At 34.2% G+C, this 12,970-nt stretch overlaps 1 protein-coding gene across 4 annotated transcripts in view; it reads right to left on the bottom strand.

Moving 5' to 3' along the window:
• Nucleotides 1–2,093: 2,093 nt before the first annotated feature.
• VIRMA (vir like m6A methyltransferase associated) overlaps nt 2,094–12,970 on the bottom strand; it is an 88,484-nt gene continuing 77,607 nt past the window's right edge. For 3 of the 4 annotated variants that reach the window (XM_072603504.1, XM_072603503.1, XM_072603505.1), the window contains 8 exons: nt 11,180–11,312; nt 8,667–8,819; nt 8,050–8,210; nt 7,390–7,486; nt 5,021–5,187; nt 4,041–4,372; nt 3,182–3,325; nt 2,094–2,440 (listed from right to left, as the gene is read on the bottom strand). In XM_072603504.1, coding sequence (XP_072459605.1) covers nt 2,286–2,440; nt 3,182–3,325; nt 4,041–4,372; nt 5,021–5,187; nt 7,390–7,486; nt 8,050–8,210; nt 8,667–8,819; nt 11,180–11,312 — 1,342 coding nt within the window. In that variant the 3' untranslated portion in view covers nt 2,094–2,285. Of the gene's footprint in view, nt 2,441–3,181; nt 3,326–4,040; nt 4,373–5,020; nt 5,188–7,389; nt 7,487–8,049; nt 8,211–8,666; nt 8,820–9,692; nt 9,779–11,179; nt 11,313–12,970 lie in introns of those variants that run through there. The other variant, XM_072603506.1, reaches the window with a different exon arrangement.

The raw sequence follows: 12,970 nt of genomic DNA, 5'->3' as shown, positions 1-12,970 counted from the left end.
CAATACTGGTGTTTAAAAGACAGGTCTTTCTATCAGGGTAAAACTGGTTATCATTCAAGAAACAGCACAATTTTCTACAGGCAAACTAGCCCATTGGCTTTCTCCTTTTCAGTTCCTGGCACAATTCCCTGACAGTCTGCAGTGTCTGTCCAAGATGTGTATAATGATGCACCTGTTTTATGGGCTTTCCCTCCAGTTGAATATAGTAGTCTACAAGACACACATTATTTATCTCCTTGATTTCTTCCTGTGTGGACAAGCCAAACAAACTCTTGAGTGATTATGGATGTTATTTATGAGGTTCTAAAATATTATAGAACTGGATATAATCAGTACAATGCCATCTGCAAGCAGGCACATCTAGAGTGCCTCACCATCTATAAGCAAGCCCCCTTCCCCTTGAACCCTACACCTTTGACATCCTTCATGATGATGGCAGGGCAACCATCTTTGGTGAGACTACATCTCTGTTTTACACCTTGTTTTCTATTTATAATCAATCAGAGGACAAAATGGGGTTATCTCCCTTCTATCTTTCAAGACTCAGTTTTAATGTACTCTTAAGATACATTTGTTAAATCAAATTTTTTTAATAATCAAAATTTTCAAAAATCTATTTCCTCTTTCATATCTTCATCACCATCTATGACTGATGCATATTATTAACTAATTTCTAAAAGGTGACCTATTTTTTCCAGAAATATTCTTTTAAAAATATAAAAGCATTCTGATAAATAGCTACTTTGCTATTCAGAGTACATTTACATTTGCCACTGGCAAAATCTACCTTTGGAATAGAGTAACATCCTTCATGGACAAGGAATGAAATTGGAGGAGGCCTCCTCCAGATGTCAGTGAGATTCAATAATTAAAAACAGAGTTGAAATGATTCTGTCTGCAGACCTTTGCGTACTCTTATAATCATATCCTAAATGACTGTAATATGCAACTTACCAGTTTCCTACATTACCTTACTACCACTCATTTGAAGCTTATCTCTCCAGTCAAAACCATCAGCCACTAAGTTACTCTTCAATTTCCCTGAATGACTAACCCCATGTTAAGAGCAACTTCTACATTAACAATTTATTATCTGTGATGTCTTCCTATTAGCTGAAAGCACGTTTAATTATAAAACTGAAATGGCTAGATACAATTGCAGCATAGTGTTACTCAGTGGTCACACTACAGAAGAACTCAAGCCCAAGACACAAAGCAGTGATTTTGTGTCTCATTCCACTGAACCTCATGTTAATTTCCATCTTAGCCCTTTCTCAGATTCCTCTGTCTCCTTTGATAATCTCAATAAGAAATACAGTTACTTAAGAGACCTTCACTACATTATACAGAACTGTAAACCACAACATCCAGTCTTTAGCAATGAATAATACTGCATCTTATACAAACAAGGTGAACTGCTGTTAAGCATTATGTATGGTAGTTTGGATTCTAAGTGTTAACATTTTTGCACTCACCTTTTTTTAAACTTGAAAGACATCTTAATTCAGTAACTAAGAAAAAATGTCTAATGCTCTGTTTCCTTCAGTCATTTTCTAATGAAACAAAACCCTTCCTTCCAGCCATCACCTCACAAATACACAACTATAAAAATCAAAAGTATTAAGCTGTCAAACATAAATATACTGCATTTGTGATAACAATCCACACTTTTAATGGAAAGACTCAGGGCAACAAAACTGTCCTTAGGGAAAATGCTATTATTGTATTGAAATTTATGTCCTTTGTTTTTTAAAGATAAAAGTTCAAGTCTTACTAAATGCTTGTAATTTCTCCCCAAATACAATTAAGATATGTCTTACTATTAAGTATTAATTATAACACCATTGAAACTAAACTAGTAGTTCCAACCTGAGACACAAAGCAAATTCATATAGCTTTTCTATCACAAAAGAAAAAAAAATTTTTTTTCATATTTTTAACCAGTCACAGAAAAATGCTACTTTTTATACAGGCATGGGATGTTTTAAAACAAAAAATTGCTAGAATTTTTAATGCCCCGACTGAGATACATCTTCCATTTTCTAAGAAATCCCTCAAAGTGCTTTAGAATATAAAGAGAAAATATGCAACCATACATAAAAATGTTTGGATTTTTATTGAAATTTCACGTTTCGTATCAAACACAATCTTTCTTCAGATAAAAATATTCTCTCAGATGTCTCCCGATATCTGTTAAAAGTCTAAATTGGTCCTTCAGTGCCTTAAATTTTAAAAATTGTCTCGATGAAATGTCTACGCTCTCAGAATGTTCAAAAGGATAATTTTTATCGTGTGAAGGACCGTACGTGACGACCTCTCCCGCTGCCTCCACTAACAAACTTTCCTCTTGAGCCTCCACTGCCACTATTTGCACTTGCCCAAGAAGGCCCAAGTCCACCCCGACCTCTGGAAGCACGGTCACGTGGACTTGGACGATATCCTACAATAGAAAAAATAGTTATTTTAATCCCTGCTCACTTTCCTTGTTTCTGTAGGCAAACACTGATTCATTATTACTTAAAAATATAGTAAATATATTATTCAAAGCAGAACTAAAATTAACAAAACTTTGATTTCATTTAATAGAATACATAACGCAATTTAGAGAAGAACATGACTCTTACATCTAGTACCCAAGACTTACTTTGGGGTTAGCTTTCCAAATAATATTGACAAACAAAATGAACTGTATAGAATCACTTTTTTTTATTGTTATTTGGGTTACAAAAGATGATTAGACATTACCTGGTCAAAAGTATTTTTCTACCAAGGCCATCATTATTATATGAGACCCTGAATCTCTTTGCTATGTGTTCTCTATACTCCTGAATATGTACATATCTCCCCTATTAAAATGGAAGCTCCTTAAGAGCAGGCACTATTTCATCTTTGTATTCCTAGTTCCTAGGACAGTAATTGAAATATAGTAAGCACCCTAATGCTCACTAGTGGATTTTTTTATTAAAGCCAGATGGGAACAAACATTTAGTCCTGTCCAACTTGTCAAAATAGTTCAGGAAATTTCTGGAAATCATCAATAATATTGTTAGCTTAAAAAACACAGAAATTCACCTTAGCATTTAATGTTTCACAGGATGCCTGTTTTTCATATTCCCACCTGGAAGGGGACAAATACCTTCCCATATTACCGGAACCATTTGAAAACAAAAACGCAACCCACCTGCAGAACTGAGTGGCCGAAGTGGTGGTAGAGGACCCCTGCTGAAATTGCTCTGTCCTCCTCGACTTTCATTGTAGGTTCCTCGGGGTGTACTTTGAGCACTCCAGCTGGAACCTCGTGTTCCCTCACGACGACTATAATTTCCTAAACAGAAAATATAGTGTCATTATTTAATGACTTATAACTTCACCCATTATAAGTCCTAGGTTGAAGGAATACTACTGACAACTTACTGGAAAAATTTCAGGCAAATAACTGGAACACAGAAGTAACTAACTCAAGAGAAACATCTTCTAGGAAGAATTATTGAGATAGTTATAGAAATCCATTCCATCTCATTCCCATATGTATATATACTTAGCAGGTAGAGCATTATGTAGTTAACATGTATATATCTACTAGTGAGGGTGTATGCTTCAATCCTCAAGCATTAGCTTCTAATTCAGACAACCAAAAAACCATTTTAAAAAATGCTAGAAGGGATAGTTTTACTATATTGACTGGGAAAGCAATCTGATGAGTGTAAATTGGTAAGCTAAGAATAATCTGAAACAAATTACTTTTGTAATTCAGATAGATAAATCCAATGCATAAAAATCAAAATAAGGGTCATAAATGTTACTGAAAGACTTAAGAAGGTACTGGGATAAAAACATGAGAGAAATAGTTTCCTGAATAAGTCAAACTCTATTTCTTAATTTCCTCCCCACTCCTACACACTCTAAAAGCTGCTTTCATAAATAAGTCATTGGAATAATTCTGACTAGTATAATTTTTTTTAAGATAGAAGTTCTTGAGTCTCTTTTTAAATGGAGAAAAACGATTTTCAAATTATTCACCATTCTAAAAAACAAATTACCTTTTGAAGCAGGTGGAGTGAAGAACCTATTTTGACTATGAAAAGCACCTCGTCCTCCTCGGTTTCCTGAAAACCCACCACGAGAAGAAATCTTCTGTGACACTTTGGGTGGCCTTTTTGGTGGTGGTAACCCATCCTGTGGGACAACTTCTTTGCTTTCAGCTGCAACAAAATCATCCACGTGCATAGATGGTGGCCTACTTGTGTTCTGTTTCCTCTGGCGAAAGATATCATGGGGTCTGATACCCTGTCCAAATCCTCCCCGGCCTCTTCCTCTTGGAGGTGGCACAATGTGTGCTCGCTTGGCAGGTTCAATGTATTCAGATTTTCCACTAATCAAAATTTTAAGTATTTAAGTTAAAACTAATAGAAAGAACATAAAGAAACTTTCTTCATTTTTTCATGTTATCAGAGAAAACAGACTAAAACTGATTTAACTTAGCACTTAAAAACTCATACTTTGAGAGCTCCCACAAAGATCTCTTCTATTTGTTTCCAAACTTCATTCAAAAGATTATTTTCTCTCCAACCAAAAATAAATCCTTTTCCTTAAAAAGTTGGTATGACTTTTATGGAAAACAGCACATAAGACTGACACACCACACACTACAAAATCGAGGGAAAAAATGGAGCTGACATTATGCTATTTGCAAGTAAAAAAACATTTTCTTAATGACCCAATTAATCTCCCTTTTCTTCAAGCACAAGACAGAAATAAATGTCCAAGACATTCAAGTTTTCTTATAATCAAAAACTAAAGCAGTGGCCCAACTCTCTATACCCAAGTCTCTTTTCAGCCCACTACTAATAGGCCAAATGAATAAGTTATCTTTACAAAGGGAGTGGGAAAAAACACTCCCAGAAAAGACAGTTTATATTTCAACCACCACTTTGTGTAGTTTACTAGATCATGTTCTTGAATGTTCCTCAGCCATATGCAACTTTTTGAGTTGAGAGAGCTTTAAAGAAACAAAGCCTACCTTGATGTTATAAAGGTCTCGTGTTTGTGCTTGCCAAGCTTAAAGCCTTTCGTAGTCTTTGTCCTCCCAGGAGATGATGGTTCTGACAAAAAGGAACGCTCTAATTCGGCTTGCAAATCAAAATCACTATAGCATTTTTCAGAGAGCTCTATTAGGTCAACTTTTACCTGCAATCACAAAAGAATCATTTCACAACAGTGTAACTGGTGGGGTGGGAGGTTTCCAGATGCAAATATTTAAGTATAATTTTGGCAGTCCTAACACGTAAAATATACCAGAGCCAACATTTAGATAGGGATGGGGGAGGCTGTATGTATACTGAAAAAAACAAATGTTACCAAAAAAGGAAATCCTTTAAAACTGAATTTCTGAAAAAGGCAAAAAAAAAAAAAAATCAAACAAGCAAAAAGAGCAAAGTCTCACAATGTTTTTAGAGAAGATGTAGAATGTCTACAACCTGATACGGACTAAGGGTCATAGCATGTGAAATTTCCTGACCAATCTCCAAAAGAGGATCCTAAGGTATCAACAGATCTTACATTGTCTCTATTGCAAGGTCTGTTCAATTTAACAAAAATTGTAGTTAAACATAATATCATTCTTAAATTGATCAAGCCTAAATTTCTTAAATTTTACAAATGAAACAATGTTATTATAAATCAGCTAAATCTTTTACATCACCTTCACAGACCAAAATGAGCCAAACCTATGGCTTATTTTAAGCACAATCTCTTATACACTAAACTATCTAGAAAAAGACAATATTAAAAGGTACTTTTGGTATTTTTTCATTATCAACCTAATTTAAAATAATTAACCTATTTCAGGTATTAAAAAGATAACACCAACTATGACATTGATATTATATATCATAACACAACTGTGAAAAATAGAACATCTTTTTAAATGATAAATTACATAATGAGGAAAAGATTCCTCAAAAGTGTTTGCAGAATATGGTAAAAAACTTATATCTGTTCCTACCATAAAATTATTCAAAATCTATTTTTTTAAGATCATGCTTAATACCTCACCATTATTATAACGATGGACCAGTATTTACTAACACATAAATAAAATGGTTGGAAATTCTTTTCCCTCAGAAATCATGGAGAACAAACTTCATACAAATTCAATGTGCTTAAGTATACACTCAAAAATTTTTCAGTGTACTAAAGACTTTAGCATGCTTCCCTCCAAATATAACATGCTACAAAATAATCATTTTACCTAATAAATCCTAGTAAAAAAAGAGATTTAGTTGTCATATCTTCCACACACTCACACAAAGGATCAAACATGATTCCGTTATGAGGATTTCATCGTCCTAGCACAAGGCAAGAGTAATAGCTCATAGGAAAACAACACCATATACTTGCCCAGAGAAAATTTAGCCTACAGCAAATACTATGATAGGTACAGTATAATAAGGATTCAAGACTATATATATAATCCGACCCCTTGATATCCATCAATTGGGGAATGACTGTACAAGTTGTGGTATATGTATGCAATGGAATACTATTGTGCTTTAAGAAATGATGAGCAGGTAGACTTCAAAAACCTGGAAAGACTTATATGAACTGATGCTGAGTGAAACGAACAAAACCAGGAGAATGTTGTACACAGTAACAACTACAATGTGCAAGGAATTTTTCTGGCAGACTTAGCCCTTCACAGTATTGCAAGGACATAAAACATTCCCAAAGGACTCTTGAGGCAAAATGTCATCCACATCCAGAGAAAGAACTATGGAAGTGGAACACAGAATGAAGGAGAATATTTTCTCTTGTGTTGTTTTGTTTGGGTTTTTCTCATGCTTTCTCCCATTCATTTTAATTCTTCCATGCAACATGACTAATGTGAAAATGTGGTTAATAAGAATGTATGTGTAGAACTGCATATCGTCCTGGGGAGGAGGGGGCAGGGAGGGAGAGAAAAATCTAAGACTTAAGGAAGTGATTGTAGAAAATTGAAAACAAATAAATTTAAAAATACACACACATTTTATTAAATATATTAACATCAATATAAATTATTATATTAATAATATTAATATAATAATATATTTAATATATAAATTTATTATATGTAATGTATTAAGTTATATTATAAATATAAATTATTATACACAAATAAATATATTAAAATTTTCTCTCAGAACTAAAATGAGGTAGGTGTGAAAAATAAGAGAAATCGAAACACAATGAAATGTAAAGTGACACAAAACATAAAACATAAGCTCTATCAATAATCCAACAACAGAATTTTGACACAAACTAAAATTCATTTTAGAACCCAAAGAAACTATCACCAACCACAACTTAAAAATAACTCTGGATGTATGTGAAAAAAAACAATCAGTTTACCAAATCTAAATCTGTTTCAATCTCTTCAGCTTGAAACGGAGAGAACCACATGGACTTCAGCTGGTCATCCATGACATCAGCGAGCACATATGCTGTCCTAAAATAAGATCAGCAAATACACTGGTGATAAGCAGACTTCAAAATATTTAAGATCATCTTCCAAATCTTGTGTAAAGTATAATTTAAGATATCTGAAGGGTTAATAAATTTGGTGCAACAGCTTTAAAATAGCTACTTCAGAAAATGAGTCCTTAGCAAAGATTAAACAAGATTAAAAGTAATATGTAGATTGATTCTTCAGTGCTACATAGATTTCATTCACTCACTAACACAGGGCCAGCAGTATTTTTACCATAAATATTCAAAGAATAGATATCATTCTGTTCAATCTCAAATAATCACACAACCTAAGTAGCCCAGTGAGAGCCCAGAGTTTTCATGAAGCAAACTAGCAACCTCATTGAAGAATGTGAACCATTTCCCTTTTGTGTTTGTATCACCAGCCATAAGCACATTTCCTGGCACCTCAGAGGCACTTAAAAATGTTTGTTGACTGAATATGCCAATTACTAAGGGGGTTATATTTTATTTTGCTAAAACTACAAAGGTAACATATTTAACAGGAAACATATTCCAAAGAACAACAAAAATTTGTTTTACCTATTGTTAAACAGATTTTGAAGAGATTCTGGAGCTGAAAGTACTGGCTCTACATCTTGATCACTAAGTGGTAAAGGATCACCTGCAGATTCCAGCATTTGTCTAAGACCAACTATGTTGTCCTGCAAAGAATCCAGGTTGTCGTCATCTTTAGAATGTTCCTAAGTTTAAGATGGAAAAGAAAAAATGTGAATCATAAAGCACAAGTTTAAAAAATAAATAACATTTATTATGCCCATATACTTTTAATGGAAAAAATCTTGTCATTAAAGTTTTGACATCAATATTTTACTAGGTAAAAAATTTCCATCTTCAAATTAAACAAAGTAAAACAACAAACACAAGACTATTTCCAAAAATTTCCTTTATATAAATTGGATAGCAAGGGGAACGCTGCAAACAAGAGAGTAGGCTACATTTAAAAAATAATCAGATTCTTAAAATTTTCAATAATATTTCACTAATTTCAGTATTATTTTGAAAAAATACTACCACCCACTACAGGGATCACTACTCAAAGCAGTGACAATGAAAAACACAGTAATCCAGACAGGGAGAAAATATGGTTTGATAAGAAGAGGATTTTTTCAGATAGCTTTTTTGTTTTTGTTTTTTACCAAAACATGCTTCTCCAGTTGAAGGAACAAACTTTCAGGACTTTCTTCTTTGCTCTGTAAAAGCTGTTTTAATTCTGCAGCATTAAGACTCAATGTCCTTGATGGATGAGATCCATCTACTTCCATGAGACCGCTGTCATCTCCACAACATCCCTGTAAACATTAGACATAAATTAAACTAAAATAATAAAGAAATTTGCAAAATTTACACATTTACATCAAACACCTAAATCATCTAGCGTCTTATTTCACTTGATGGTTATGCTTTATAACACCAGCACAAAACTGTTAAATGAAGCAATAAAACAAGTAGATGGCACAACAACTCTGCTGGCTGACTGTCAATTATGGAGCCATGATGTCTCAAACGTTCTCCCTCAAAGTACACCAGAGTCTCACAATGTAACTGTGACACAAGAATTAATAACCCTATGGCTGCCATTAGAAAGAGCTGACAAAGTTCTAAACTTTCTCTGAGGAGACAGTAAGGCAAACAAATGAAGAGGACAGCCATCTGCCCACTAAAGATTATATCCCATCAGATGTAGAAGTGAATATTTTCTGCCTTACAGGATATAGTCACAGCTCAGTAAGTTTTAATCCTTAATACGAACAATTAAAGTCAACAACTTTCAAAACATCCTAAATTTTCTTCTAAACGTAAGGATATACAGTACACTCTTAAAATTTTAGGAAATATATTACTGAAATATAATCTGAAAATTAAATGGTTAAACAAAACATCTGCACAAGAACAAAAATAATAATTAGTCCATTTGTAAATTGCCAAGTCCCCTGACTTCTCTTCCTGCTATACGTGCAATTTATATCCATTCCAAAATATTAACACCTCTATCAGAGAATGGGAAGTATTTAAATACAGCTCACTTATAATCTACCATTACTAAAATTTTTTAGTGGATAGAGAGTAAACAGGTATCAATTAACCAAATAAACATAAATAAAAGCCAATCTGGTTACCCAGTAGTAGCTATGTTTCACGAAAACAGTTGTGAGGAACATGATGAAAATTATTAGATGTGAGATTATGTGAAGATTTCATTTATTCAAGGTATCCTTCCTCCATCATTATCATAAATAACAGATCATGGCTAAAAACAAAAGAAAATGCCTTTTTAAAGTTGATGATAATTTGTCCTTTGGGTCACAGTCAAAAGTTTGGTGTCTGAAAATTTTTAAATTGTTTCACATCTTTTAAAGACCATTCCATGTGGAAATCTAACTTATACTAAATATCCAATTTAGGATACAAAGGTTTAATTTTCTAACCACTACTAATGTTATAAGGGAAAACCAAATAAGATGTGAAAATTCAGACAAACCCAAGTATGACACTGTCTCACACCATTTCATATTGTTCACACTTAAGGAAAACACTGATCTTTAACTTATTAACACAACAAAACATCCTTAGGAACTCAAGTGACTTGTGGAAAGATTATCTGTAGCTGATTGGTTGGTGTCCTTTGTTCCTGAAGAGAACCAAAATGACGCTGCTATGCTAGAGCCAAGTTTCACTGTGTCCAACTATGAGTGATCAGACCAATGTGAGTTTGGAATGTTCTACCACAGGTCGGGTACAGATAGTCCATGTGAATGTTTAGGATGGATTCTCTTAAATTAGTGCATCTTGTGTTTCTTTTGAGCTACTGTCCTAAAGCTGAGTAATCCAACTTTTTAGCACCATAGTATTTCAAAACCTCATAACTATTCGAAAATTAAAGTTAATGGATAAAAAGACCCAATATTTTGCAAACAAAGCTCAGATAAAGGAAAATATATTTTATTTTCAATAAATTTAGGCATATCTTAAAATTCTAAATAAAAATTCAGGTAAAAAACCTTTTTCTTAATCTGTTGATCAAAATGGTTCATAAAGACATTTTATTTTCCTAACTTACCTGTTAGTAACATTTTAAATAAGTTATCTTCAGCCACTGCAAACACATAAAAATGTTACAGCAGAAACTCAAGTCTATACTGCATCTAATCACTGTTCTTAGATCTGTACTGGAAGGTTTAAAAAGTGGGAGACATCACTTTGGAAGATACTTCATTTTTTAATTAAAACTTCCAATTAAATATATTCTAATACTATTAATGGGATGTTAGCTCCTTAAGAAAAGGGTCTGTTTCATCTATGTCTTTGTAGGCCACTTACCTAGCCCAGAAAAGACTATAAATACTTATTGAATGAATCTAAATATAATGTGCTTCAGTGCTAAAAGCACTTAGTATGCCATCATCTAGTACTTGTTGACTAATAGCATCAGTATGATAAAAAAGAAAGATGAAATTTAAAACAGAAGAAAAACTTTTTTGAAATTACTTTGATCTTAAAGGTCACATTCACATTGGTGCTTTAAAGTCAGCAGCAAAATAAAAGAAATGCACGTTATATTCTAAATAATTGAGGCAAAATGGCTTTTACAACTATTTCATAGTACGGCACAAGTTAATAAATTCGAGAAAGGTTAAGTGTATTAACTCACCATCGTATCAGAGTTGAGTAGTTGTCTCATGAACTCCAAAAAAGAAGATGCTAGCTCTCCTGTGTCCTTACTAAATGTGCTAACAACTCGTTTCAATAAGTGGTGCAGGGCATTACTGTGTTTCCTTAATGAACTATTGAGAGGAAGAAAAAACAGTTCAAGATAGTATTACTAAAAGTTATCAGTCTCTGCTAAAAGAAAATGAAAAAAGGCCTCACAGGCTTTTATTGTCTATCTAACTCCAACCAAGACCCAAAAGAGAATTTCCACCATCATCAACAAGTGATCAGTCAATCTTTTCTAAGGCTTCTACACAGGAAAATCTCATAACCACCTCCCCCAGGCACAACCCATCCCACTTTTACTAGTGTTTTAAGTAATTTCTTCCTGATATCATACCTGAAATTTATCCTTTTGAAACTTCTAATCATTTCAAGTAGTTCTGTCTTGTGAAGCTAACTTTAATCTTTCTTCCTTATAAAAAGTCCTAAAATGCTAAAACACTGTTGCCATGTTCTCCTGAACCTTCTCTTCTCCAAGATAAATCACCTTGGTTCCTTGTCTGGATACAAGGCCTTAGTCAACCAGGATGAACTACTCTGGACAATCTTATCACTGTCCTTTCTAAAATGTAAAGCCCATAACTGAACCCAGTCCTCCAAACATAATTTAATCAGTACAGAGTATAGTGAGGCTACAATCTCCTTACACCTATGAGTCATGCCTCTATCAATATAGCCAAAGAAACCCGGGGGGGGAGGGGGGTGCGGATTTCCAGTAATCCTGATGTGTATCTGGCCACTGGACCCAGATGTAGAAAGTAAGGCTGCTGACTTTCCACAGCCCTCCCTCACTTACATCCAATTCACTTGCATGTCATGGCAGCACATCCATGATGTCATGGTCCCCTTCAAGAAGAATGGACAAACAACAATTCTGTAACTAGTAGGAGCTGCCCCAATGGGGAACCAATTGCAACTGGTCAGTTGGGCAATACAGTTCTTTTTCTTCCTTCCTTCCTTTCCCTTTCTTTCTTTCTTTTTCTTTCCCTTCAGAAACATTACAAGACATCTTGGGGTTCACAGGCTACATTTCTTTCTTAAGAACCAAACCTTAAACCCAAATTACTCTGGCTCTTACTGACTGGCCAACAGCAAGTCCCAGGCCAAACTCCACATGGTCACTGTTTGGACCCTGATTGACTCAGAGTCAATGTAAATAGCAATTGCTTCTGTTTTGGCCAGAAACCCTGAGGGTCTTGCCCTCCCAGTTCGATTTTTTTCCTGGACTAGGTAAAGAAGCCATTCTTTGCCTAATTTTTTTTTAACCTAGCCTTAGTCAATGAATGGGTGTTGCCTCAGTCAAACCTGAGACCTGCTAAAGACCTTAGCTTTAAAAGGCCAAGATCTTCCATTATATGCTGGGCCATCTTCAGTGGTCCTGATGAATATCTGGCCATTGGACCCCGACAACTTTGGAGAAGAAAATGAGGCTGGTGATTCTGCATAGCCCTCCCTCACTTAAATCCAATTCACTTGCATGTCATGGCATCACCACGATGTCATGGTCCTCTTCCAGAAATAAGGACAAACAACAACAATCTTAGTTTTCCCACACATATATACATACACATATATATATTTTATACAAAGTTGTCTACATGTTATTTCCCCAATAGAATGAGTGCTCTTCAAGAACAGAGATTAATCATTTTTTGCCTTTCTCTGTATTCCCCAGCATTTAGCAGTGTTGACTAACAGAATGTAAATAAAAATATATTCAAATAAACAG

This window comes from Notamacropus eugenii, chromosome 4, assembly GCF_028372415.1.
Source record: "Notamacropus eugenii isolate mMacEug1 chromosome 4, mMacEug1.pri_v2, whole genome shotgun sequence".
Lineage (NCBI taxonomy): Eukaryota > Metazoa > Chordata > Mammalia > Diprotodontia > Macropodidae > Notamacropus > Notamacropus eugenii.
The sequence above is the reverse complement of the archived record's forward strand: the minus strand, read 5'-3'. Positions and strand labels throughout refer to the sequence as shown.